Source organism: Anomaloglossus baeobatrachus, chromosome 1, assembly GCF_048569485.1.
Source record: "Anomaloglossus baeobatrachus isolate aAnoBae1 chromosome 1, aAnoBae1.hap1, whole genome shotgun sequence".
NCBI classification, from domain to species: domain Eukaryota; kingdom Metazoa; phylum Chordata; class Amphibia; order Anura; family Aromobatidae; genus Anomaloglossus; species Anomaloglossus baeobatrachus.
In genome coordinates this window covers 937,141,267-937,164,716 of record NC_134353.1, presented here as the reverse complement: position 1 = coordinate 937,164,716, position 23,450 = coordinate 937,141,267, and the positions used below count along the sequence as shown (strand labels likewise).

Sequence of the window (23,450 nt, the reverse complement as noted above, 5' to 3'; positions counted from 1 at the left end):
GGCGCTCCACCGCTCGTTTCCGGTCCTTTCGCAGCTTCAGCTCCAATCCCCAGCCGCGGAAAAGCCGCTCTCCTCCGAGAGACAGGAAGACCCCGTCATTCAAGACCAATCCCGCCTGGCGTTCACGCCCCCGCCAGTCCACGAGATCCTCTTCTGGTTACCGCCGTCGTTCCTCTAAGTGACTCGCGGTCGGCGCGCAACAGCGCCAGACTTGTGGGAGGGCGCCTGTCTCGTTTTCAGCATGTGTGGATCCCCCTGACCGCCGATGCCTGGGTCAGAGAGATCATCACATCAGGCTACAAAATAGAATTCGAGGCAAAGCCACCGAGACGTTTTTTCCTATCTCGCCCTCCCGAGTCTACCGCGGGGGCTCGCGCGTTCTTTCACTCCATAGACTCCCTCCTCCGAACCGGAGTCGTGGTACCAGTCCCTCCCGCAGAGCGTTTCAAGGGGTTCTATTCCAACCTTTTCGTGGTCCCCAAAAAGGACGGCTCTGTCCGTCCAGTCCTCGACCTAAAGCTTCTGAACAGGTCGGTGAGACCTCGGCCGTTTCGAATGGAGTCACTCCGGTCCGTCATCGCGTCCATGGAGGTAGGCGAATTCCTGGCATCGCTGGATATTCAAGACGCCTATCTTCACGTCCCGATAGCCACCTCTCACCAACAGTTCCTCCGTTTTGCGATAGCGGAAGATCACTTCCAGTTCACAGCTCTTCCCTTCGGCCTCGCATCCGCACCCAGGGTCTTTACGAAGATCATGGCTGCTGCCATGTCCGTCCTGCATGCCAGGGATGTCATGGTCATCCCGTACTTGGACGATATGTTGATAAAGGGCTCTTCTTTCGAGGACTGTCGTCTCGGGGTTCAGGTCACGATCGACACCCTTTCACGGTTAGGGTGGCTGATAAATCGGAAGAAGTCCTCTCTGATCCCGGCCCGTCGGATCACCTTTTTAGGCATGGTATTCGATACCATCCAAGGGCGAGTTTTCCTCACACAGGAGAAGATCTCCTCCCTGCAACGAGGACTCCGCGCTCTTCGGCGTCAGCGCCAAGTGTCCATCAGGTTCGGCATGCGAGTCCTCGGTCGTATGGTGGCGGCGATGGAAGCGGTACCCTTTGCACAGTTCCATCTCCGGCCACTCCAGCTGGCCTTGCTGAAGAAGTGGGACAGATCTCCCTTTTCTCTGGACCGCAGGTTTCATCTTTCGCCGGAGACCCGCAACTCCCTCCGTTGGTGGCTCAATCAGCGCAACCTCGCATCAGGGAGGTCTTTCCTCCCGCTCCACTGGAAGATAGTGACCACCGACGCCAGTCTCCAGGGCTGGGGAGCAGTGTTTCGACATCACACAGCGCAGGGCCGATGGTCACCGAGAGAGAGTTGTCTCCAGATCAACATTTTGGAGATAAGAGCCATCCGGCTAGCCTTGCAGCAGTTTCGGCACCTAGTACAGGGTTGCCCGGTCAGGATCCAGTCGGACAATGCGACGGCGGTGGCGTACATCAACCACCAAGGCGGCACAAGAAGTGTCGGGGCGATGCGAGAAGTCAAGAAGATATTGCACTGGGCCGAGTGTCATCACTCCCTGATCTCAGCGGTACACATCCCAGGCGTGGACAATTGGGCGGCGGACTTCCTCAGCAGGGAAGGCCTCGCCTCCGGAGAATGGTCCCTCAACCGGGAAGTCTTCAACCAGATCTGCGACAGATGGGGAGTTCCGGACGTGGACCTAATGGCCTCCCGGTTCAACCGTCAAGTTCCGCACTTTGTAGCGCGGTGCCGCGACCGCTTGGCTTTAGGAGTCGACGCCCTCACCCTGTCATGGAGCCAGTTCAGTCTCCCGTACATCTTCCCTCCGCTCCCTCTAATTCCGAGGGTCCTCAAGAAGATCAAGGCGGAAGGGATACCGGTCATCCTAGTGGCTCCGGACTGGCCCAGGCGAGCATGGTTCGCGGAACTAACTCAGCTCCTCGCAGACGCTCCGTGGCGCCTTCCAGACCGTCCAGATCTCCTGCAGCAGGGGCCTCTCTTCCATCAGAACTCACAGGTCCTAAATTTGACGGCCTGGCCATTGAATCCTGGGTTCTAGCTAAGGCTGGTTTTTCCTCAAGAGTGATTCAGACAATGATTAGGGCCAGGAAGCCATCTTCATCAAAGATTTACCACCGCACGTGGAAAGTTTTCTTCAGGTGGTGTGAAGAGCAGAATATTTCTTCTCCTCTCGCCTTCTCCCTTCCTTCCCTGTTGGCATTCTTGCAGTCAGGCCTAGATGCGGGTCTCTCGCTCGCAACACTAAAGGGCCAGATATCGGCGTTATCAATCCTGTTTCAGAAGCCACTGGCCGCTCGTTCACAGGTTAAGACCTTCATCCAGGGAGTAGCCCACCTGGCACCGCCGTACCGTCGGCCTCTAGAACCGTGGGACCTTAATCTAGTCCTAGGGTCACTTCAGGGCTCCCCATTCGAGCCCTTGCGAGAATCTTCCCTGTCTCACCTGTCTTGGAAGGTGGTGTTTCTTGTTGCCATCACTTCTATTCGCAGGATGTCAGAGCTGGCAGCTCTCTCTTGTCGTTCCCCCTTTTTGATTTTTCACCAGGACAAAGCGGTTCTCCGTCCAGATCCCGCTTTTCTCCCAAAGGTGGTCTCCCCGTTCCATCTTAACGAGGAAATCATCCTTCCATCCTTCTGTCCTGGCCCCTCTCACAGCTTGGAGAGGTCCTTGCACACCCTGGACCTAGTGCGTGCACTTAGAATTTATGTCTCCAGGACCGCGCCGTTCCGTAAGTCAGATGGTCTGTTTGTTCTCCCTTCTGGTCCCAAGAAGGGTGAATCGGCATCCAAGGCCACAATTGCCAGATGGATCCGTTCCGCCATATCAGAGGCCTACCGGATTCGGGACAAGTCTCCGCCGCGGGGGGTAAAGGCGCACTCTACCCGCGCAGTGGGCGCCTCTTGGGCGATTAGGCATCAGGCGTCGGCCGACCAGGTCTGCAAGGCCGCCACCTGGTCTAGCCTGCACACCTTTACTAGGTTCTACCACGTTCACACCCAAGCATCGGCAGATGCTATTTTTGGGAGAAAGGTCTTGCAGGCAGCAGTTGCGCACCTGTAATAGGGTGGCAGCATTCAATTATAGTGCAAGCCCGCCGAGGGAGGTTGTTGTTGTCTGCCTCTGCGGGTTTTTCGGTATTCCCACCCAGGGACTGCTTTTGGACGTCCCATGGTCCTGTGTCCCCCAATGAAACGATAGAGAAAGTAGGATTTTTGTGTACTCACCGTAAAATCTCTTTCTCTGAGTCTTCATTGGGGGACACAGCACCCACCCTGCTTGGTTTTTTGGTTGATTCAATTGCATTTGCCTGCTATTTTTTCAGTGGTCTTATGTTCATAGACCTCTTGTTTGCACGGCTGCATTGTTTTAGTTACAACTTGTGTTTATGTATGGTGATTCTGGTACTCCTCCTACTGCTTGTGCACCAACTGATCTGAGCCCGCCTCCGGCTCGGGGTGTATGCTGCTAGGGAGGAGCTAACTTTTTTATGTTTACTTAGTGTCAGCCTCCTAGTGACAGCAGCATAACCCCCCATGGTCCTGTGTCCCCCAATGAAGACTCAGAGAAAGAGATTTTACGGTGAGTACACAAAAATCCTACTTTTTCAACGCTTTCATTGATTTTTCTCCCTATTTTCTAGGTTTACTGTCAAGACTTGGAAAAAAACATGAAACCCCAACTTTCCCCATGAACCTGCTTGCTGACTTTGCCGGGGGCAGTTATATCTGTGCGTTGGGTATCGTCATGTCTCTGTTTGAACGAACCCGTTCTGGGCGCGGCCAGGTGATTGATTCTAGCATGGTAAGTAAGCCCCGCCCACGAGGAGCCGAATCAAGTCCCTGGAGCCCAGAGTATGCTCATAAATGCCCCCTCACACACATACTTTTATTTCTTAGGTGTGAGAGGAGCAATACACCTCTATATGAGGTTAAACTGTCTTGTTTCAGATTTTCCATTGCGATGTAACAGACCTAAGTTTGTAATTTTGCTGGACTCACTTTGCTAGGACAGAAGTTGAGAAATTCAGCTCTGCTACATGTGTGTGATTGATACAATATAGAATAGTGCTCCATAGACGTGAACATGCGCAGTGTGTTCATATAATAACACCCCATCCTACAGTGTGGGTTACCAGCGCACTGGGGAAGTATTGGACCTCCTAAACCAGTAATTATGCCCCCGTAAAACAAGTAATGCCACCCTGAGCGCCTCCTTAGAAAGTTATATTTTTTCTCTTTTCCCTGAAGAAGGAGACGGTATATGTCTCTGAAACGCGTTGGAACTGAAATAAAAAAAGAGATTTAAAGTAAATTCCTTGGATACAGTGATTCTTGAGCGCGGCATAAACCCGTTTCTCATATATGTATATACATATATAAAAATCTTTGTCATAGAAAGTTATATTGACATTGTGTACCTTTTGGTGACATTTTTGACTTTCCTAAAATGCATGTATTTGGGGCTAAAGGTCACTTTTGTAATTGGGTTTCATTCCAGATTTTGCACCATTTGCTCTCTATAGTCTCCTGTGCTGCACTGTCTATTGCTGGCTGCAGAATGAGTTAACTGAGAATCCGCCAGTGAGCTCGCTTTGACGGGAGAGTTTCTCACTCTTTTATCTGTCTGTTTCTAATTATGACCACAGACCACATCAAAGTTGAACATGCAGGAAATCAAAGAACCTGGAAAAACTAATATGGTGCAAAATTAAAAAAAAAAAAAAATAAATCTGAAAATAGTCTTCAGTCTTTAGCACATGCATATAAGTGAAGAAAAAAAATGTCCCTAATGATGGAAAATCACCTCTAAAAGTAATAATGTGAACTTTCATACCCCACTATTCTGAGTGGTGAAGGAGTCCGATTCATCCCTGCACATTGGGAACTGGCACTGGGGGCACGTATGGCACTGGGGGCACGTATGGCACTGGGGGCACGTATGGCACTGGGGGCACGTATGGCACTGGGGGCACGTATGTTGCGGCACTGGTGTCTTTTAGAACACAGACTATGATGCTCGGCTCTCACAGGGTCTACCGTCCCTGCGGGCTCCACCATACTGCACCGCCTGCCTGTGCCGATCATAGCCTATATCATATATGGGAAGAGAAGAGACAGAGGAATGAGAGAAAGGGGTGAAAAGTGCTCTGGAGCGCGCAGTGTTCTCCTTTACTTTGGGAAAAGTTAGAAGTTGTATTACTGCAGATATATTATACACTTGTGCTCTGTCCTCCAGCATCTGCACCTTTTTTTTGTTTATTGACCGAGCTTGCTTTGGATCCCATCCCTGCACACACTAAGGGGTACTTTGCACGCTGCGACATCGCAAGCCGATGCTAGCAATGCCGAGCGCGATAGTCCCCGCCCCCGTCGCACATGCAATATCTTGTGATAGCTGCCGTAGCAAACGCTACGGCAGCTTCACACGCACTTACCTGCCCTGCAACGTCGCTCTGGCCGGCGACCCGCCTCCTTCCTAAGGGGGCGGGTCGTGCGGCGTCATAGCGACGTCACACAGCAGGTGGCCAATAGAAGCGGAGGGGCGGAGATGAGCGGGACGTAAACATCCCGCCCACCTCCTTCCTTCCGTATTGGCGGCGGGACGCAAGTAGGAGATGTTCCTCGCTCCTGCGGCTTCATACACAGCGATGTGTGCTGCAGAAACGAGGAACAACATCGTAACATCGGTCTTTCCGAAATTATGAAAATGACCGACACTACACAGATCGCCGATTTACAACGCTTTTGCGATCGTTTATCGGCGCATCTAGGCTTTACACGTTGCGACATCGTTACTGGCGCCGGATGTGCGTCACTTTAGATTTGACCCTGACGATATCGCAGTAGCGATGTCGCAACGTGCAAAGTACCCCTAACACTGCAGGAGTCTACTTCTCATCCCTGCCCTTTCTGCAGTGGCCGTTGACTGCACACGGGATCACACGGGAGCTGACGGGAGAGGGATGAGGGTGCACTCTAACAGTGTGTGTGCGCTCTAACAGTGTGTGCGCTCTAACAGTGTGTGCGCTCTAACAATGTATGCGCTCTAACAATGTGTGCGCTCTAACAGTGTGTGCGCTCTTGGCTCCTGACGTGTCAGTGTTTGTGCGCACTCTGATCCACATTCCTCTGTCTGCAGCAGCCGGAGGGATCCGAAGACAATTACCCACACTGATACTGTGTGTGCCGTCTGCTCCTACAGTGTCATTGTGTGCATGGCTGAGGATATAACTCACATACTGCTCCAAAATAAGCGCTATTAGTCAACTTAAGGGGAGATGCAGCGGCTTGTAATTGAGGGTGTGGAATAGAGCACTGAACTCCAGGCCTCACCAATGGATTACTAAACTCCCGGCCTCACCACTGGATTACTGAACTCCAGGCCACACCACTGGATTACTGAACTCCCGGCCTCACCACTGGATTACTGAACTCCCGGCCTCACCACTGGATTACTAAACTCCCGGCCTCACCACTGGATTACTGAACTCCAGGCCGCACCACTGGATTGAACTCCAGGCCTCACCACTGGATTGAACTCCAGGCCTCACCACTGGATTACTGAACTCCAGGCCTCACCACTGGATTACTGAACTCCAGGCCGCACCACTGGATTACTGAACTCCAGGCCGCACCACTGGATTACTGAACTCCAGGCCGCACCACTGGATTACTGAACTCTCGGCCGCACCACTGGATTACTGAACTCTCGGCCGCACCACTGGATTACTGAACTCTCGGCCGCACCACTGGATTACTGAACTCCAGGCCGCACCACTGGATTACTGAACTCCAGGCCGCACCACTGGATTACTGAACTCCAGGCCGCACCACTGGATTACTGAACTCCAGGCCGCACCAATGGATTACTGAACTCCAGGACGCACCAATGAATTACTGAACTCCAGGCCGCACCAATGGATTACTGAACTCCAGGCTGCACCAGTGGCGCACTGAACTTCAGGCCACACCAGTGGCGCACTGAACTCCAGGCCGCACCAGTATAGCACTGAACTCCAGGCCGCACCAGTGGAGCACTGAACTTCAGGCCACACCAGTATAGCACTGAACTCCAGGCCGCACCAGTATAGCACTGAACTCCAGGCCGCACCAGTGGAGCACTGAACTCCAGGCCGCACCAGTATAGCACTGAACTCCAGGCCGCACCGGTGAAGCACTGAACTCCAGGCCGCACCAGTATAGCACTGAATTCCAGGCCGCACCAGTATAGCACTGAACTCCAGGCCGCACCAGTGGCGCACTGAACTCCAGGCCGCACCAGTGGCGCACTGAACTCCAGGCCGCACCAGTGGCGCACTGAACTCCAGGCCTCACCAGTGGAGCACTGAACTCCAGGCCTCACCAGTGGAGCACTGAACTCCAGGCCTCACCAGTGGAGCACTGAACTCCAGGCCTCACCAGTGGAGCACTGAACTCCAGGCCTCACCAGTGGAGCACTGAACTCCAGGCCTCACCAGTAGAGCACTGAACTCCAGGCCTCACCAGTAGAGCACTGAACTCCAGGCCGCACCAGTAGAGCACTGAACTCCAGGCGTCACCAGTAGAGCACTGAACTCCAGGCGTCACCAGTAGAGCACTGAACTCCAGGCCTCACCAGTGGAGCACTGAACTCCAGGCCTCACCAGTGGAGCACTGAACTCCAGGCCACACCAGTAGAGCACTGAATACCAGGCCGCACCAGTAGAGCACTGAATACCAGGCCTCACCAGTGGAGCACTGAACTCCAGGCGTCACCAGTAGAGCACTGAATACCAGGCCTCACCAGTGGAGCACTGAACTTCAGGCCTCACCAGTGGAGCACTGAACTCCAGGCCGCACCAGTAGAGCACTGAACTCCAGGCCGCACCAGTAGAGCACTGAACTCCAGGCCTCACCAGTGGAGCACTGAACTCCAGGCCTCACCAGTGGAGCACTGAACTCCAGGCCTCACCAGTGGAGCACTGAACTCCAGGCCGCACCAGTAGAGCACTGAACTCCAGGCCGCACCAGTAGAGCACTGAACTCCAGGCCGCACCAGTAGAGCACTGAACTCCAGGCCGCACCAGTTGAGCACTGAACTCCAGGCCGCACCAGTTGAGCACTGAACTCCAGGCCGCACCAGTGGAGCACTGAACTCCAGGCGTCACCAGTAGAGCACTGAACTCCAGGCCGCACCAGTAGAGCACTGAACTCCAGGCGTCACCAGTAGAGCACTGAACTCCCGGCCTCACCAGTGGAGCACTGAACTCCCGGCCGCACCAGTAGAGCACTGAACTCCAGGCGTCACCAGTAGAGCACTGAACTCCAGGCGTCACCAGTAGAGCACTGAACTCCAGGCCTCACCAGTAGAGCACTGAATACCAGGCCGCACCAGTAGAGCACATCTGCTACATCTGCATGTGCTCTTCAGTCGGCCATTGTAGAATGTAGACGGCAGCGACTTTATTGCCCTGACATTTGTAGCGGAGCGGCTCCTCGCACCATGAACTGCCTCTTCGAGGACTGATCTTCCTCTCGTAGGTGGGACCATATGTTCTGCCATCTGTGCGGCTTGCTGTTAGGGCACATTAAACAGTTAATTGCTTTGGTCCCCAGCCCCGGCGCTCGCCCCTGGATCTCCCCGCCGGCCTCTCCGCCATCATCCTATGTTACTGACACGCTCGCTGCCGCGGTGGAGCATTAGGGTAAAGCTCCGATCCTGTAATGTCTGCGCCCGGCAGATGCGGCTCTACAGCTAATTATTCGTTATGGGAGCCGCAGGAAGAAGCAGAGCCGATGCGGCAGAGCGGAGTTTGTCAAGTAGAGGAACGTAGACTTCCACTAAAAATTGAATTCAGGGATTTTACACGACGCCGTCCCCCTCCACCACTATGAATAAAATCCGATTATTCGGAGTTAATTACTAACATCTAATGATGGCGATGCTACAGTCTTGGCCTCGCTCTTGCACTTACAAGATGCGTGACCCTGGTAATTTATTCGGTTCTGCAGATTTCCATGGGCAGCGTGAGAACTGAGGAAGCGCGCTCATTAATAATGCATTATACCTCGTTACCGCTCGTTAGGAGAAGTCTTCCAGTTATTGACGTAAATATCTAATGTGGGAAAGTAAACAGAGAAATATTGTGTTTTCTTTCCTCGCACCTTCTATAAAGCAAAACTCTGCCCATATAAAGCAACAGTAAACCTAGAAATGAATATTTACTGCAGAAGGGACAGAGGGGAGAGGCTCCTGCTGGTGCTGTGGATCGAAGAGTGGGGGAGGGGCAAATAGCCGCAAGGGGGTTGAGGCATACAGATCTAGCACATAAGTGATGTGCAAATCATATATCTATATATAATGCAAATGTACGGAACGGGCTCAGGAGCACCGACCACGGCGGGTGCCGGCTGCATCTAATGGCGACTGTGGCTTATTAACCAATGGCGTGCTGCTGTTAATCTTTCAATGTGGAATTTAAGTTCCAGCGTCTGTTTGGGTGCCCATTGTTTTTTCCATTATGACGTGATCGTGCATGGCAGCCAGTGCCCTACTGGAGGTCGTCATCACTGCCATCATTGTACTCCTCTCAATAGATGGTCGGGGTTAACAGACGCGCTGCCGTGGATAAAGGTCTGGAGACAAATCCTAGAAAGTGATTTATTTGATGGGTTTCAGAGTAGAAACTACTTCAGGGTAAACAGAATATATCATTGTTCTTGTGTGCAGTGTATTATACACTGCAGTGCAGAAGCATTGCAGTGTATTATATATGTGAAATTAGAAAATGGGACTGAGGCTATATGCCCACGTTGCGTCGAGGTAGTTGCAGTTCTAAACGCGTCCTCTGGCAGAAATGTTTTTTGCCAAAGTTGTTTTTGATCATAAAAACACGATAAATACGCGTGCGTTTTTAGCGCTTTTTACATGCTTTTTCATTGCTTAAACTCAGATGCGTTTTGAACATAGACACTGCTAAATAAAGTTTATACATACCGTGTTTCCTCGAAAGTAAGGCCCTGTCTTACATTAATTTTACCCCCAAAAGTCCCACCCTGCCTTACTTTCGGGGGAGGCCTTACATTGGAAAAAAAATGACAATCCTCCCCCCTGCAGCCTCCCCATTGTTTGAGATCCGGCATCCACCCCTTCCTCCCCCCTGCAGCCTCCCCATTGTTTGAGATCAGGCATCCACCCCTTCCTCCCCCCTGCAGCCTCCCCATTGTTTGAGATCAGGCATCCACCCCTTCCTCCCCCCTGCAGCCTCCCCATTGTTTGAGATCAGGCATCCACCCCTTCCTCCCCCCTGCAGCCTCCCCATACAGTGGTTCTGCCCCCCACTCTGCCACCACACACACTGACACATACGGTACCGGTACAGCCCCACACGGCACCCACACACATATCGTACCGGTACCGTACACACACACACACACACACTGACACATACAGCCCCATACGGCACCCATACACATACCGTACACACACACACACACACACACACACACAGTTTCGGAACTTACCGTTACTTGTGCCGGGCTGACGATTCGGATGCCGGGGACGCTGGACCAATCGGAGCGAGCCTGCAGGCGGTGACGTCGCGGCTGATTTCGGCCAATCAGCTGCGAGCCGGCTGACTGGCCAATCGCAGCTCGAGCTGAGGGCCAATCAGCTGCGAGCCGGCTGACTGGCCAATCACAGCTCGAGCTGATGGCCAGCAGGGAGCCTTGCGGGGGCCATTCACCGGAGGCGGACCACGGGTGGCACGAGACTGGAGAAGGCCTGGATGGAGCGAGGGAACAGCGGCAAGTTCCTGTACTTTCCCCAGGGACCCCCACCCATAGGCGGCCTTACATTCCCCGGCCCCCCCGCTACCCTGCCTTACAATCGGGGGGTGCCCTACATTGGCGGACCCCCCGAAACCCCCACCCTGCCTTACTTTCGGGGGGGTCCTACTTTCGGGGAAACACTTTGAAAAAAGGAAAAAAAAACAAAAAACAAATATAATTATTTATATCAAAACGAAAATAGTTATATTTAATATAATTATAGCGATTTTATACTATTTTTGGGTAAAATAACATTAAATTAATATTTTTTATTTAATTTTCGGACTAGGTGTGTGTGTAAAGGGACATATCATTCCATTATTTTGATGTCATAAACGCATGTTTTCTGCACCTAAAAAGCAGGTAAAACGCTGGAATTTTGATGGTTGTTGCTTTTTGCCATTTCTCATTGACTTCAATGTTAGCAAAACGCAGCCCAAAGGGCAAAAACAATTGACATGCTGCTTCTTTGAACGCTGAGTTTTTGCCCAAAATTATGCAAATTAAACGCAGCGTTTTGAACAGCATTGTGCACACAAGAAATCCCCATTTCCCATAGACTTTACTGGAAAATCAAAACACATGCATTTTGGCATTAAAAAAGGTACAGTTGAAAACGCTGCTGAAAAGCAGGTAAAACGCAAAGTGCGGACACAGCCTAAAAATAGATAAAAATTTCTAAAAAAAAATAAATAATGTATTTAATATATACCATATTTTTCGGACCATAAGATGCACTTTTTTTCGCCCAAATGTTGGAGGAAAGTGGGGGGTGCGTCTTATGGTCTGAATATAGGGCTGCGGGGAATGAGGGTGCTGCGGTGGAGCGGGTCATCGGGGGCATGAGCAGGCTGTGCAGCGCATGCCGTGACCACGTGGACCCGCTCATTTAATATGCACGCCCATCCTCCCGCCCATCATCTCTCAGCGCTGAAGCCAGCACTGACAGGTGGGCGGGGTTGTGGGCGGGGGATAAACAGCCGTCCCGCATGATCACCCCTGGCAACTGCAGCCTGGAGTGATCATGTGCGGCTGCGAGTATATGAGCAGGCTGGGGAGTATATGAGCAGGCTGGGGAGTATATGAGCAGGCTGGGGAGTATATGAGCAGGCTGGGGAGTATTTGAGCAGGCTGGGGAGTATTTGAGCAGGCTGGGGAGTATTTGAGCAGGCTGGGGAGTATATGAGCAGGCTGGGGAGTATATGAGCAGGCTGGGGAGTATATGAGCAGGCTGGGGAGTATATGAGCAGGCTGGGGAGTATATGAGCAGGCTGGGGAGTATATGAGCAGGCTGGGGAGTATATGAGCAGGCTGGGGAGTATATGAGCAGGCTGGGGAGTATATGAGCAGCATGGGGAGTATATGAGCAGGCTGGGGAGCATATGAGCAGGCTGGTGAGTATATGAGCGGCATGGGGAGTATATGAGCGGCATGGGGAGTATATGAGCAGGCTGGGGAGTATATAAGCAGCATGGTGAGTATATGAGCGGCATGGGGAGTATATGAGCGGCATGGGGAGTATATGAGCGGGATGGGGAGTATATGAGCGGGATGGGGAGTATATGAGCAGTACATTACCCCATAACAGTGTCAGCAGCAGATCCTCGCCCCATAAGTGTGTCATGACCACATTTTTTGCTTAAAATTTTATTTTCATATTTTCCTCCTCTAAAACCAGGGTGCGTCTTATGGTCCGGTGCATCTTATAGTCCGAAAAATACGGTGTGTATATATATACAGGGTGGTCCAAAAGTAGGTGGACAGTATGTATAATAGGGCTATCAAACATGGTGTAAAGGGAAACTGACTCAGTTGCCTTTAGCAACCAATCAGATTCCACATTTCATTCTTCACAGACGCTTTGGAAAATGAAAGGTGGAATCTGATTGGTTGCTAAGGGCAACCGAGTCAGTTTCACTTTACACCATGTTTGATAGCCCTATTACACATACTATCCATCTACATTTGGGCCACCCTGTATATATATATATATATATATATATATATATATATATATATAATATAATATAAAATTATATATAAAAAATAAGTATTGAATCACACCCATTTTCCCAATACAGAGATGAAGTAATAATAATAAAAATCATAATAATGAACATATTTGGTATCACTGCAACCCAAAAAATCTATTGTATCAAAATATCATTTTTTTTTAAACCTTACTCAAAACAGCGCAAAGAAAAATGTGAATTCCAGAACAGTTCAATTTATGACGTACAGGGAAGACCCAATGGTGGATTGTTTTTAACTCCATTATTTCCTTTCTGTACAAGGTGGAAGGTGCCGCCTATCTGGGGTCATTTGTGTGGAGGTCACAGAAGTTAGGACTGTGGAGCCGCCCTCGGGGGGAGAACATGCTGGATGGCGGAGCGCCGTTCTATAGCACATATGTGACCGCGGATGGAAAGTACATGGCTGTGGGCGCCATCGAGCCCCAATTCTATAAGGAACTGTTGAAGGGTAAGTTATTATCTGTTATCCTGTATAGTTATATACCATGAGGCACCATTCATGGTCCAAAAATATCCTAGTTTTAGATTCAGGCTAAAAAAGTGACATCACCCCTTGTGGTCAGGTGTGGTATAGCAATTTTAAAAGCTATGGGCATTTCTAAAATTTTTTTTTTTTTTTTTTGCTCACTTGGATCTAGATAAAAAATTAGGTATCTTTGCAAATAGTCTTGATTTAATGTATTGTACAGTTTATTGTATGTAGTTTCTATGCATTTTGCTGGAGGTTGATGATGCGAAAGTTGCTGTCTGAGCCTTCAGTTTTACCTCTGCTTCATACTGACCTTCTTCTGGATTTTTAGAGACTTCTGTGGTCAGAGTAGGTCAGTGTTATATGAACACTTAGAAGGTTATAGATCTCCAAGGATATTGCATAGAAGTATGGGGAATCACAAGGACTAAGAAAAGAAAGGGGAAGACAGAAGCGGCACGGGGTGCGCACACTGAGCACACACACTGAGCTTAGAGCTTGCATGTTTAAAGGTAGTTCCCACTAACCTCAGTACTTGCAGTTTCACAAATAACATCCACTGAATTCATAGCTTGCAAGTTCAGAGCTTAGAAGGTAACACCCACAGAACTTAGAGCTGTCAGCTTCACAGGTAATAACCTTGGAGCTCAGAGCTTTCAGCTTCACAGGTAATAACCATGGATATCAGAGCTTTCAGCTTGACAGGTAACAACCATGGAGCTCAGTGCTTTCAGCTTGACAGGTAACAACCACGGAGCTCAGAGCTTTCAGCTTTGCAGGTAACAACCATGGAGATCAGAGCTTTCAGCTTTACAGGTAACAACCACGGAGCTCAGAGCTTTCAGCTTCACAGGTAACACCCACGGAGCTCAGAGCTTTTAGCTTTTCAGGCAACAACCACGGAGCTCAGAACTTTCAACTTTACAGGCAACAACCACGGAGCTCAGCTTTCAGCTTCACAGGTAACAACCATGGAAATCAGAGCTTTCAGCTTCACAGGTAACAACCATGGAGCTCAGAGCTTTCAGCTTCACATGTAACAACCATGGAGCTCAGAGCTTTCAGCTTCACAGGTAGCAACCATGGAGATCAGAGCTTTCAGCTTTTCAGGCAACAGCCACGGAGCTCAGAGCTTTCAGCTTCACTGGTAACAACCACAGAGCTCAGAGATTTCAGCTCCACAGGTAACAACCATGGAGCTCACAGTTTTCAGCTTTACAAGTTAAACCCATGGAGCTCAGAGCTTTCAGCTTCACAGGTAACAACCATGAAGCTCAGAGCTTTCAGTTTCACAGGTAACAACCATTGAGATGAGAGCTTTCAGCTTTACAGGTAACAACCACGGAGATCAGAGCTTTCAGCTTCACAGGTAACAACCACGGAGCTCAGAGCTTTCAGCTTCACAGGTAACACCCACCAAGCTCAGAGCTTTCAGCTTCACAGGTAACAACCACCGGGCTCAGAGTTTGCATCTTCACAGATAAGACCCACTGAGCTTAAAAATTGCAGACTGATGACTCAAAGCTTTCAGCTTCACAGGTAACACCCATCAAACTCAGAGCTTTCAGCTTCGATGGTAACAACTATGGAGCTCAGATTTCAGCTTCACAGGTATAAGCCACGGAGCTCAGAGCTTTCAGCTTCACATGTAACAACCACGAAACTCAGAGTTTGCATCTTCACAGGTAAAAATGACAGAGCTCAGAACTTTCAGCTTCACAAGTAATACCCACAAAGCTCAGAGCTTTCACCTTCAGAGGTAACAACCACGGAGCTCAGAGCTTTAACCTTCACAGGTAACAACCACGGAGATAGAACAGCAGCTTCAGATCTGCGTTTTTGCCTTTCTGTCACCTATTTTTTTTACAGCAATCAGCGGTGTCAAATATACTGAATTTTGGAATTGCATCAGTAAAAATAAAAGTAGTGATTTTCTCATTGAGCATTTTATCCCCAAAAAATCAGCCTTGATGTCTGTGAGGCTTCTCCTTAGATAAGAATGTCAGGCTTGGTGCATGCTCAGGTGTCCAGAGAGTGCATGGTCTGGGAGTTGGGGCAAACTGCAGCGATGTTCTGGATGATGGCATGAATCCTGTCCTGGGCAGAGGTGATAAGCGGCTCTGTGCACAGCGTCAGCCGGGGCGCGGTAAATGACATTCGCTGACTTTTATCTCCGGCTCGATAATGAATGATGGAGAGATGAAGCGGAGAAGGTTGGATAACATCGCGCATCTCAGGTGTTTGGGATTATGCTGCACGATTGTCATCGGGTAGATACTTTGTGCCTGTTCACATCAGTAATCAGCGCAACTAATGTCGATGTGCCGAGGACTGTTGTCTGTAGATGCTGGATGTGACATTTTCTTCACGTTGTCACATCAGGTACTGACTGTGCAGCAAAAAGTGTAGTAATGGAAATCCTATAGACTTACGTGAAGAGTAAAAGTTGCCGCAAAATCCACATGTAACATAAATAATTTGCAGCAAAATCACCCTTAGGCCCCCTTAACACTTTCATGTACAAAAGCACGTGTTGAATGGTCCTTTTTGGACATCCATATTGCCATCGGTGTGTCATCCATGTGTCATCCATGTGTCATCCATGTGCCGTCCGTGTCATCCATGTGACATCAGTGTGACCAGTTCCAGAAAAAAATCGCATGATACTGAAAGTAATGGTTTATTATGTGTTATAGATGTACAAAGCAAGAAAAATGATAGCAGAATTAATGCATAATTTTAGAAAAAAAAATGACATGGGGTCCCCCCTAATTTTCATATCCAGCACAGGTACAGGTTGCAACACTCAGCTGTCCCTTGGCTGGTTTAAATAAACAAATAGCATGGCCTCTTGCCTATTTTTCATAAACAGCGCAGGTAAAGCAGACAGCTGCAGGCTGGAACCCTCAGCTCTCTGATTTACATTAGCTAGTTATGAAAAAAGAGGGGATCCCACTCTGTTTTTTAAATTATTTATTCAAATAATAATAAAATGGAGATTTTTCATAAAGAAAAAAGCTCACCAACCAGCGCTGAATAATAAGAATATTTGATATAATTAATTTTTTCATCGACAATATAAAAAATATTGACACTGCTACATATGATAAGAAACAAAAACAAAAACAAAAACAAAAAAATACAACCAAGAGAAAATATCATAAATTGCACTATCGTGGGGCCCCGGCCGGTGGCACCACGTATATTAATAATAAATGTGGGTAAACTAGAGATCCAAACAAGAGAAAAGGATTTTTTCTAGAATATCCAAAAAATAATGAATAGTTTATCCGCCCAAGGGGGAGGGGGGGGGGGAAATAACACATTCGTGCTAGCTCGTATGTGAGGGCAAAGGTTCCTTCTGGCGAGTGTTAGTGCACAGGTAAATCCTTCAAAATTAGTTGAATAGTGCTAATATCCACGCTGCAAGTTTTCACGGTTCCATGAAATAGGATTAAATATGCCGCGCTCCTACCGCAGATTCTGGCAGGCAGAGGAATCAGTGCCCCAGAGACTCGTTACAAGTCTCGGTGTAGATTACCTGACACCCGCGCTGGCATGGGAACTCAGTGAAGTATGGTCCTTGCGTGGAATAACTCTTACACCGCTGAAGAAAAGGGAACAATGCCGGGTTTGGATTTTGAAAAAACCCCTTAGGTCCAAGCAGGATATTGGTTGAAAGTTGCTGAAGTAAGCTTGCACCGTCCCAGGACATGGATTTCTCCGTGCGCCTTACTCAAATATTCAGTTGCCAGTAAATCGGCAAAGTCCGTGATCGGTAGGAACAAGTAGACAACTGTGTCCACTTCACAATATTAATATACAGGGTTGTGCTGTTTATCCCCAGATATCCGCAGAGGTTCCGGGATTCTATAGGGAGCGGCGGAGGCTGACGGCAGGTTTCACACTACCTTATCTCCTGGCACAGGGACCGCGCTGCAGAGATCATCATGCCGCCAGGCTTTAATGGATTTACTGAGCTATCCTTGAGGAAGGGGGACTGGTGACGCCCCCGAAACGCGCGTCGGATCTAGCTCAGTGTAATATTGTGAAGTGGACACAGTTGTCTACTTGTTCCTACCGATCACGGACTTTGCCGATTTACTGGCAACTGAATATTTGAGTAAGGCGCACGGAGAAATCCATGTCCTGGGACGGTGCAAGCTTACTTCAGCAACTTTCAACCAATATCCTGCTTGGACCTAAGGGGTTTTTTCAAAATCCAAACCCGGCATTGTTCCCTTTTCTTCAGCGGTGTAAGAGTTATTCCACGCAAGGACCATACTTCACTGAGTTCCCATGCCAGCGCGGGTGTCAGGTAATCTACACCGAGACTTGTAACGAGTCTCTGGGGCACTGATTCCTCTGCCTGCCAGAATCTGCGGTAGGAGCGCGGCATATTTAATCCTATTTCATGGAACCGTGAAAACTTGCAGCGTGGATATTAGCACTATTCAACTAATTTTGAAGGATTTACCTGTGCACTAACACTCGCCAGAAGGAACCTTTGCCCTCACATACGAGCTAGCACGAATGTGTTATTTCCCCCCCCCCTCCCCCTTGGGCGGATAAACTATTCATTATTTTTTGGATATTCTAGAAAAAATCCTTTTCTCTTGTTTGGATCTCTAGTTTACCCACATTTATTATTAATATACGTGGTGCCACCGGCCGGGGCCCCACGATAGTGCAATTTATGATATTTTCTCTTGGTTGTATTTTTTTGTTTTTGTTTTTGTTTCTTATCATATGTAGCAGTGTCAATATTTTTTATATTGTCGATTAAAAAATTAATTATATCAAATATTCTTATTATTCAGCGCTGGTTGGTGAGCTTTTTTCTTTATGAAAAATCTCCATTTTATTATTATTTGGTTGTATCCAGGCAATTTTGGGGTTTTTTTTGCCTACAAACCAGCTGCAGAATCTTAAGTGAATGGTTGGATCTAGCGCTCACTTTTGTCCTTGGACAATCTATTAACTAAATTATTTATTCAAATCATTTTTTTAAAAAAATGGCGTGGGGTCCCTCCTAATTTTCATAGCCAGCCAGGGTAAAGCAGACACCTGGGGGCTGGTACTGTCAGGCTGGGAAGGGCAATGGTTACTAGAGCCTTCCCAGCCTAAAAATAGCAGCCTTCAGTCACCCAAGAGGTGGTGCATCTATTAGATGTGCCAAATCTGGCGTTGTACTCAGCTCTTCCCGTTGCCTTGGTCGGTGGCAAATGGGGTAATATATTGGGTTGATGTCAGCTGTGAATTGCTAGCTGGCATCAAGCCCTGGTATTAGTAATGGGTGGGCGTCTAACAGACACCCCTATTACTAGTCCAGTCGAAATAGAAAAAAAATATTTTATTTGAACAAACAAATCCCATCTACAGCCCTCGTTCATCAATTTATTAAAAATGTATTTAAAAAAAAAAGTCCACTGTAATCCATAGTGATGTCCCACGGCAGTCCCCAAAAGCAAATCTGAAAGACATAAAAAGAGAAAATAAAAGAAATTAATTCAAAAGACACCCTCATTCACAAATTTATTTTCCTGCAAAAACCCTAATCCAAAGTGTGACGTAATCCAAAAAGAGGTCCCGTGACCTTCCAAGACTCACTGTCCCAGCCAATGAAGAACAGATCGATCCTTATTAGCAGGGAGTGCAGTCATCGCAGTCTCACCTACTGCTGTGAGAACCACTGCAGTGAACTGAGATGATCTCATGAGATCACCCCAGGTCACTTCATCCTCACATACTGTTCTGTCACATAAGATATTATGCCAGTCCCAAATAAATTAGCGGGTTCTACGGACTTATCTCTAAACTGTGTGGGACCTTTGAAGTCTATGTCTCCTCTTTGTCTGGAAGACAATGCATTCTCTCTGTTATCAGCTCAGGAGGGGCTGACTGTATCCTTTCAATGAGTGACAAAATGTCCAGAAAATAATTTCGCTTTCCTGGCCTCTGTTGTGATCTACTTTTACAACTGGCCAAATACCATAAATTTGGTTTGAGGTTGTCAGAACAAATTCGGGTCTAGTAGGACCCCATGACTGGAGGTCGCGCTCCATCCTCGGTAGAGCCTTTTACTTTCCCTCTTATCTCCCATGTATTAATTCGTCAGTAATTTTCCTACATTTCATGATTGTTCGGTAGCCGTTGGGCATCCCTAATTTCAGATTTCATCTCCTTAGCGGCATTTTACAGTCTCAGTCATTTTCTGCCCGGTATCTAATTGCGTTGAGCACAAGCGTAGAAATTATTTTGCCGTTTTGCAGCAATAAATCCACTTTCTGTGTCAATGGAATAATTTGGCGTCAGTGTGAAGTAGGTTCGTGTGATTCATCGTTATCTTCTAGGAACACGACACACTAGATTACTTTGTTGTCGGTCCCGGCGAGGCTTTGGGTTTGCCGTGTACCCTTGTTATTCTACTTAAGTAGCCTTTAAAGTTTTTATTTTGCGGATATGAAGGCTGAGCGCTCGCCTTCCGAACCAGATCCCAGATATATTCTGTGTGACAGGAGGAGTGGGGGGAGGGGGGAGACGCGGCTGATAAACCTGAATGAGACTCTTCCTGTCTCCGGCAATCACGTGAAGCCCATTTATAAGACGTGGTGTTATCCCGCCAGGGGCAGATCAGCCGTCGTATAGTACAAACGCAACTTGTGACTGTTATGTGCGGAGTTTTGGAATGTTCTTTATTGTATGGAATGTTCCGTTTGTTTTTAACCCTTTAAACCCCTAACTTTGTTTTTTTGCTTTTTCATTATGGCATTTTAGGAGTCACCAGTTGTTTTTTTGCAGGATGACTTGTATTATTTATGGCACATTTCTGTGACACAACTTAGGGTGGCTTTACACGCTACGATATCGCTAATGCGGAGTCGTTGGGGTCACGGAATTTATGACGCACATCCGGCTGCGTTAGCAATGTCGTTGCGTGTGACACCTATGAGCGATTTTTGAATCGTCGCAAAAACGATCAAAATCGCTCATCGGTGTCATCACCCCCTCTTCCCAAATATCGTTGCTGCTGCTTCGACGATGTTGTTCCTCGTTCCTGTGGCAGCACACATCGCTCCGTGTAACCCCGCAGGAACGAGGAACCTCACCTTACCTGCGGCCGCTGGTAATGAGGAAGGAAGGAGTTGGGCGGGATTTTACTTCCCGCTCGTCTCCGCCCCTCCACTTTGATTGGGCGGCCACTTAGTGACGTCGCTGTGATGCCGATCACAGCAACGTCGCTAGGCAGATAAGTATGTGTGATGGGTTCGCGCGATTTTGTGCGCCACGGGCAGCGATTTGCCCGTGTCGCACAAACGATGGGGGCGGGTACGCACGCTAGCGATCTCTGTAACGATATCGCAGCGTGTAAAGCGGGCCTTAGTCTTTTTCTGGGGGATAAATGAGAATGGGAATTAGGCTGCTTTCACACTACGATTTTTTAACATGCGTCCTGAACGTTTTTTTTAAGGCAAAAACTGATCCAGTGCAAATGCGTTTTCATTTCAATGCATTTGCAATGGACTCGCGTCGACATGCGTTCACATGCGTTTGCGTGCGTTATAGTGAGGATCCAGCGACTTGCAGTTTTTTAACATTTTTCTAAAACGCTACTTGTAGCGTTTTTGAGCTGCGTCCAACTTCTGCAAATTGCTGGATCCTGACTATACTGCACGCAAACGCATGTGAACGCTGGCATGCTGATAGACAGGATCCTGCTTGCTCTACTGAGCATGCCCAGAAACCAGCCTGGCGTGATCAGTCTCTCTCTCCCCCTCCCTCTCTCCCCCTCCCTCTCTCCCCCTCCCTCTCTCCCCCTCTCTCTCTCTCTCCCCCTCCCTCTCTGTCTCTCTCTCCCCCTCCCTCTCTGTCTCTCTCTCCCCCTCCCTCTCTGTCTCTCCCTCCCCCTCCCTCTCTGTCTCTCCCTCCCCATCCCTCTCTGTCTCTCTCCCCCTCCCTCTCTGTCTCTCTCCCCCTCCCTCTCTGTCTCTCTCCCCCTCCCTCTCTGTCTCTCTCTCCCCCTCCCTCTCTGCCTCTCCCTCCCCCTCCCTCTGTCTCTCTCCCCATCCCTCTCTGTCTCTCTCCCCCTCCCTCTCTGTCTCTCTCTCCCCCTCCCTCTCTGTCTCTCTCTCCCCCTCCCTCTCTGTCTCTCTCTCCCCCTCCCTCTCTGTCTCTCTCTCCCCCTCCCTCTCTGTCTCTCTCTCCCCCTCCCTCTCTGTCTCTCTCTCCCCCTCCCTCTCTGTCTCTCTCTCCCCCTCCCTCTCTGTCTCTCCCCCCTCCCTCTCTCTCCCCCGCCTGAGAGCTGCGGACACTCGTAACCAAGGTAAATATCGGGTAACCAAGCAAAGCGCTTCTCCTAATTACCCGATGTTTACGTTAGTTACGTGTGCAGGGAGCAGGCAGCCCGGCTCATAGCAGCTACGGATGCTCGTAACCAAGGTAAATATCGGGTATCCAAGCAAGTTACCCGATGTTTACCTTGGTTACGAGCCTCCGCAGCTGTCAGATGCCGGCTCCCAGTCTATCACGTTCAGTTCCACTGACTCCTGACCACATGACTCCAATGCCCGCCCATAAACTTAAAGTGACAGGATCCTGCAAAATAACACATGCGTTTGCATGCGTTTATTTGCTGTAAAAGCAGGATCTGTTTTTACAGCAAAAAAACGTTCATGACGCATATAAAAAAAACGTAGTGTGAATGCCGCCTTACAGCTTAGTTTTTATGCATTATATATTTTTTAATATTCACCTTGCAGCGTATATAACATTATTTTTGTTATGATGTTATTTTGGAATCACAGTAATTAGTCTGTTTCTGTTTTTTTAGTTTTTTTTTTGTTTTTTATTAGAATTGACCAAAAATATTCACAGGACACTGGTCCAGCTGTTTGTAGCCCTGCAAAACTTTCTTGTCTACTTGGTGCCTTTTTTTTTTTTTTTTTTTTTAAGTCTGCAATATCATTCCCACATTTTGCAGGAACGATCATGTTGCTCCAGGCCTACTAATTAGAAGAGACATCAGCTAATACCATGTTTTCCCTAAAATAAGGCCTAGCATGATTTTGCTGAATTTTTGTAGTATGCTTTAAATATAAGCCCTAGTTACAGTCACTCCTAGGGGGAGTCAAACTGCACAGTTTCTCAGGGCCAACACTCTCTCCTAGGGACCCCAACATTTGTATTCCGAGTTTAAGATGGTTTACGGACCCTCGGTGACTTCAGTCATGTGACCAAAGGTCTCTTAATTGCCGGAGTCTAAAGCTGAAGAGGAGACAGGCTGGTATGCATGCCCAGTGTGTATGAGCGTGTGTGGATAAATTGATAATAGAAGGGTAGAGAGATAGTAGATGGATGGATGTCTGGATAGATAAGAGATATATATAAATGTCACACGGTGTTTGGCTCTAAACTCGCCGACTGTCATGGCGGCATCTGACGCTGTTCACACTGCAGAGTCTGACACTCCTCTATCCCTTTTTTTTGGTGCTTCTGAGTTACACGGACAGGCTCAGGCGTCCACCAGCTGTGTTCTCATAAGTGATTGGACTTGCAGAAGTTCATTTCTGCTAGCCTGCTGATTTCTTCTTGGCTCATAAGTTGTAGGAGACCTATGATAGTCATTCCTCGAATATTTAAGATGGAGGAGCTTCTCTTCCCATGCCAACTATAGCTTTAGCTACACTGGCCCGTCTGCTGTTGCATCCTGCTGGTAATTGTATCACTTTGTGCATGACGTTGTAGAGTTTTCTCATTATTTCCTCCCTGCTCTTTCCCTCTTTATGACTTGTTGTCTAATACCTCTGTGTGAGCGTGCTGTGTGATCGAGTTTTGGTTTTCCCTGTTTGTCTATCACAGTTGATGCTTACACGCTCTTGTCCCGGCCCCTCCTGGGATAGGGAGGGGATACTAGATCAGAGCTGGTCAGCTGCAGGTGTAGGAAGGTGGCCCAGACATTGTCACCATTAGACGTATCTATAGGATCAGGGACCGCTTTGTCTCCTTAGCCTGAGGACCAGTTTAGGTGTCCTGGTCCCTGGTTATCCCATCACACCACACAATAGAAGGATAAATAGATACAGTCATATGA

General features: G+C 48.6%; 1 protein-coding gene across 1 annotated transcript in view; it reads left to right on the top strand.

Annotated features, from left to right (window-relative positions):
* The window catches only part of AMACR (alpha-methylacyl-CoA racemase), a 53,025-nt gene that overhangs the window by 26,615 nt on the left and 2,960 nt on the right, over nt 1–23,450 (top strand). Inside the window, exons 4-5 of the mRNA XM_075343519.1 lie at nt 3,691–3,851; nt 13,153–13,339. Coding sequence (XP_075199634.1) covers nt 3,691–3,851; nt 13,153–13,339 — 348 coding nt within the window. The remainder of the gene's footprint in view (nt 1–3,690; nt 3,852–13,152; nt 13,340–23,450) is intronic.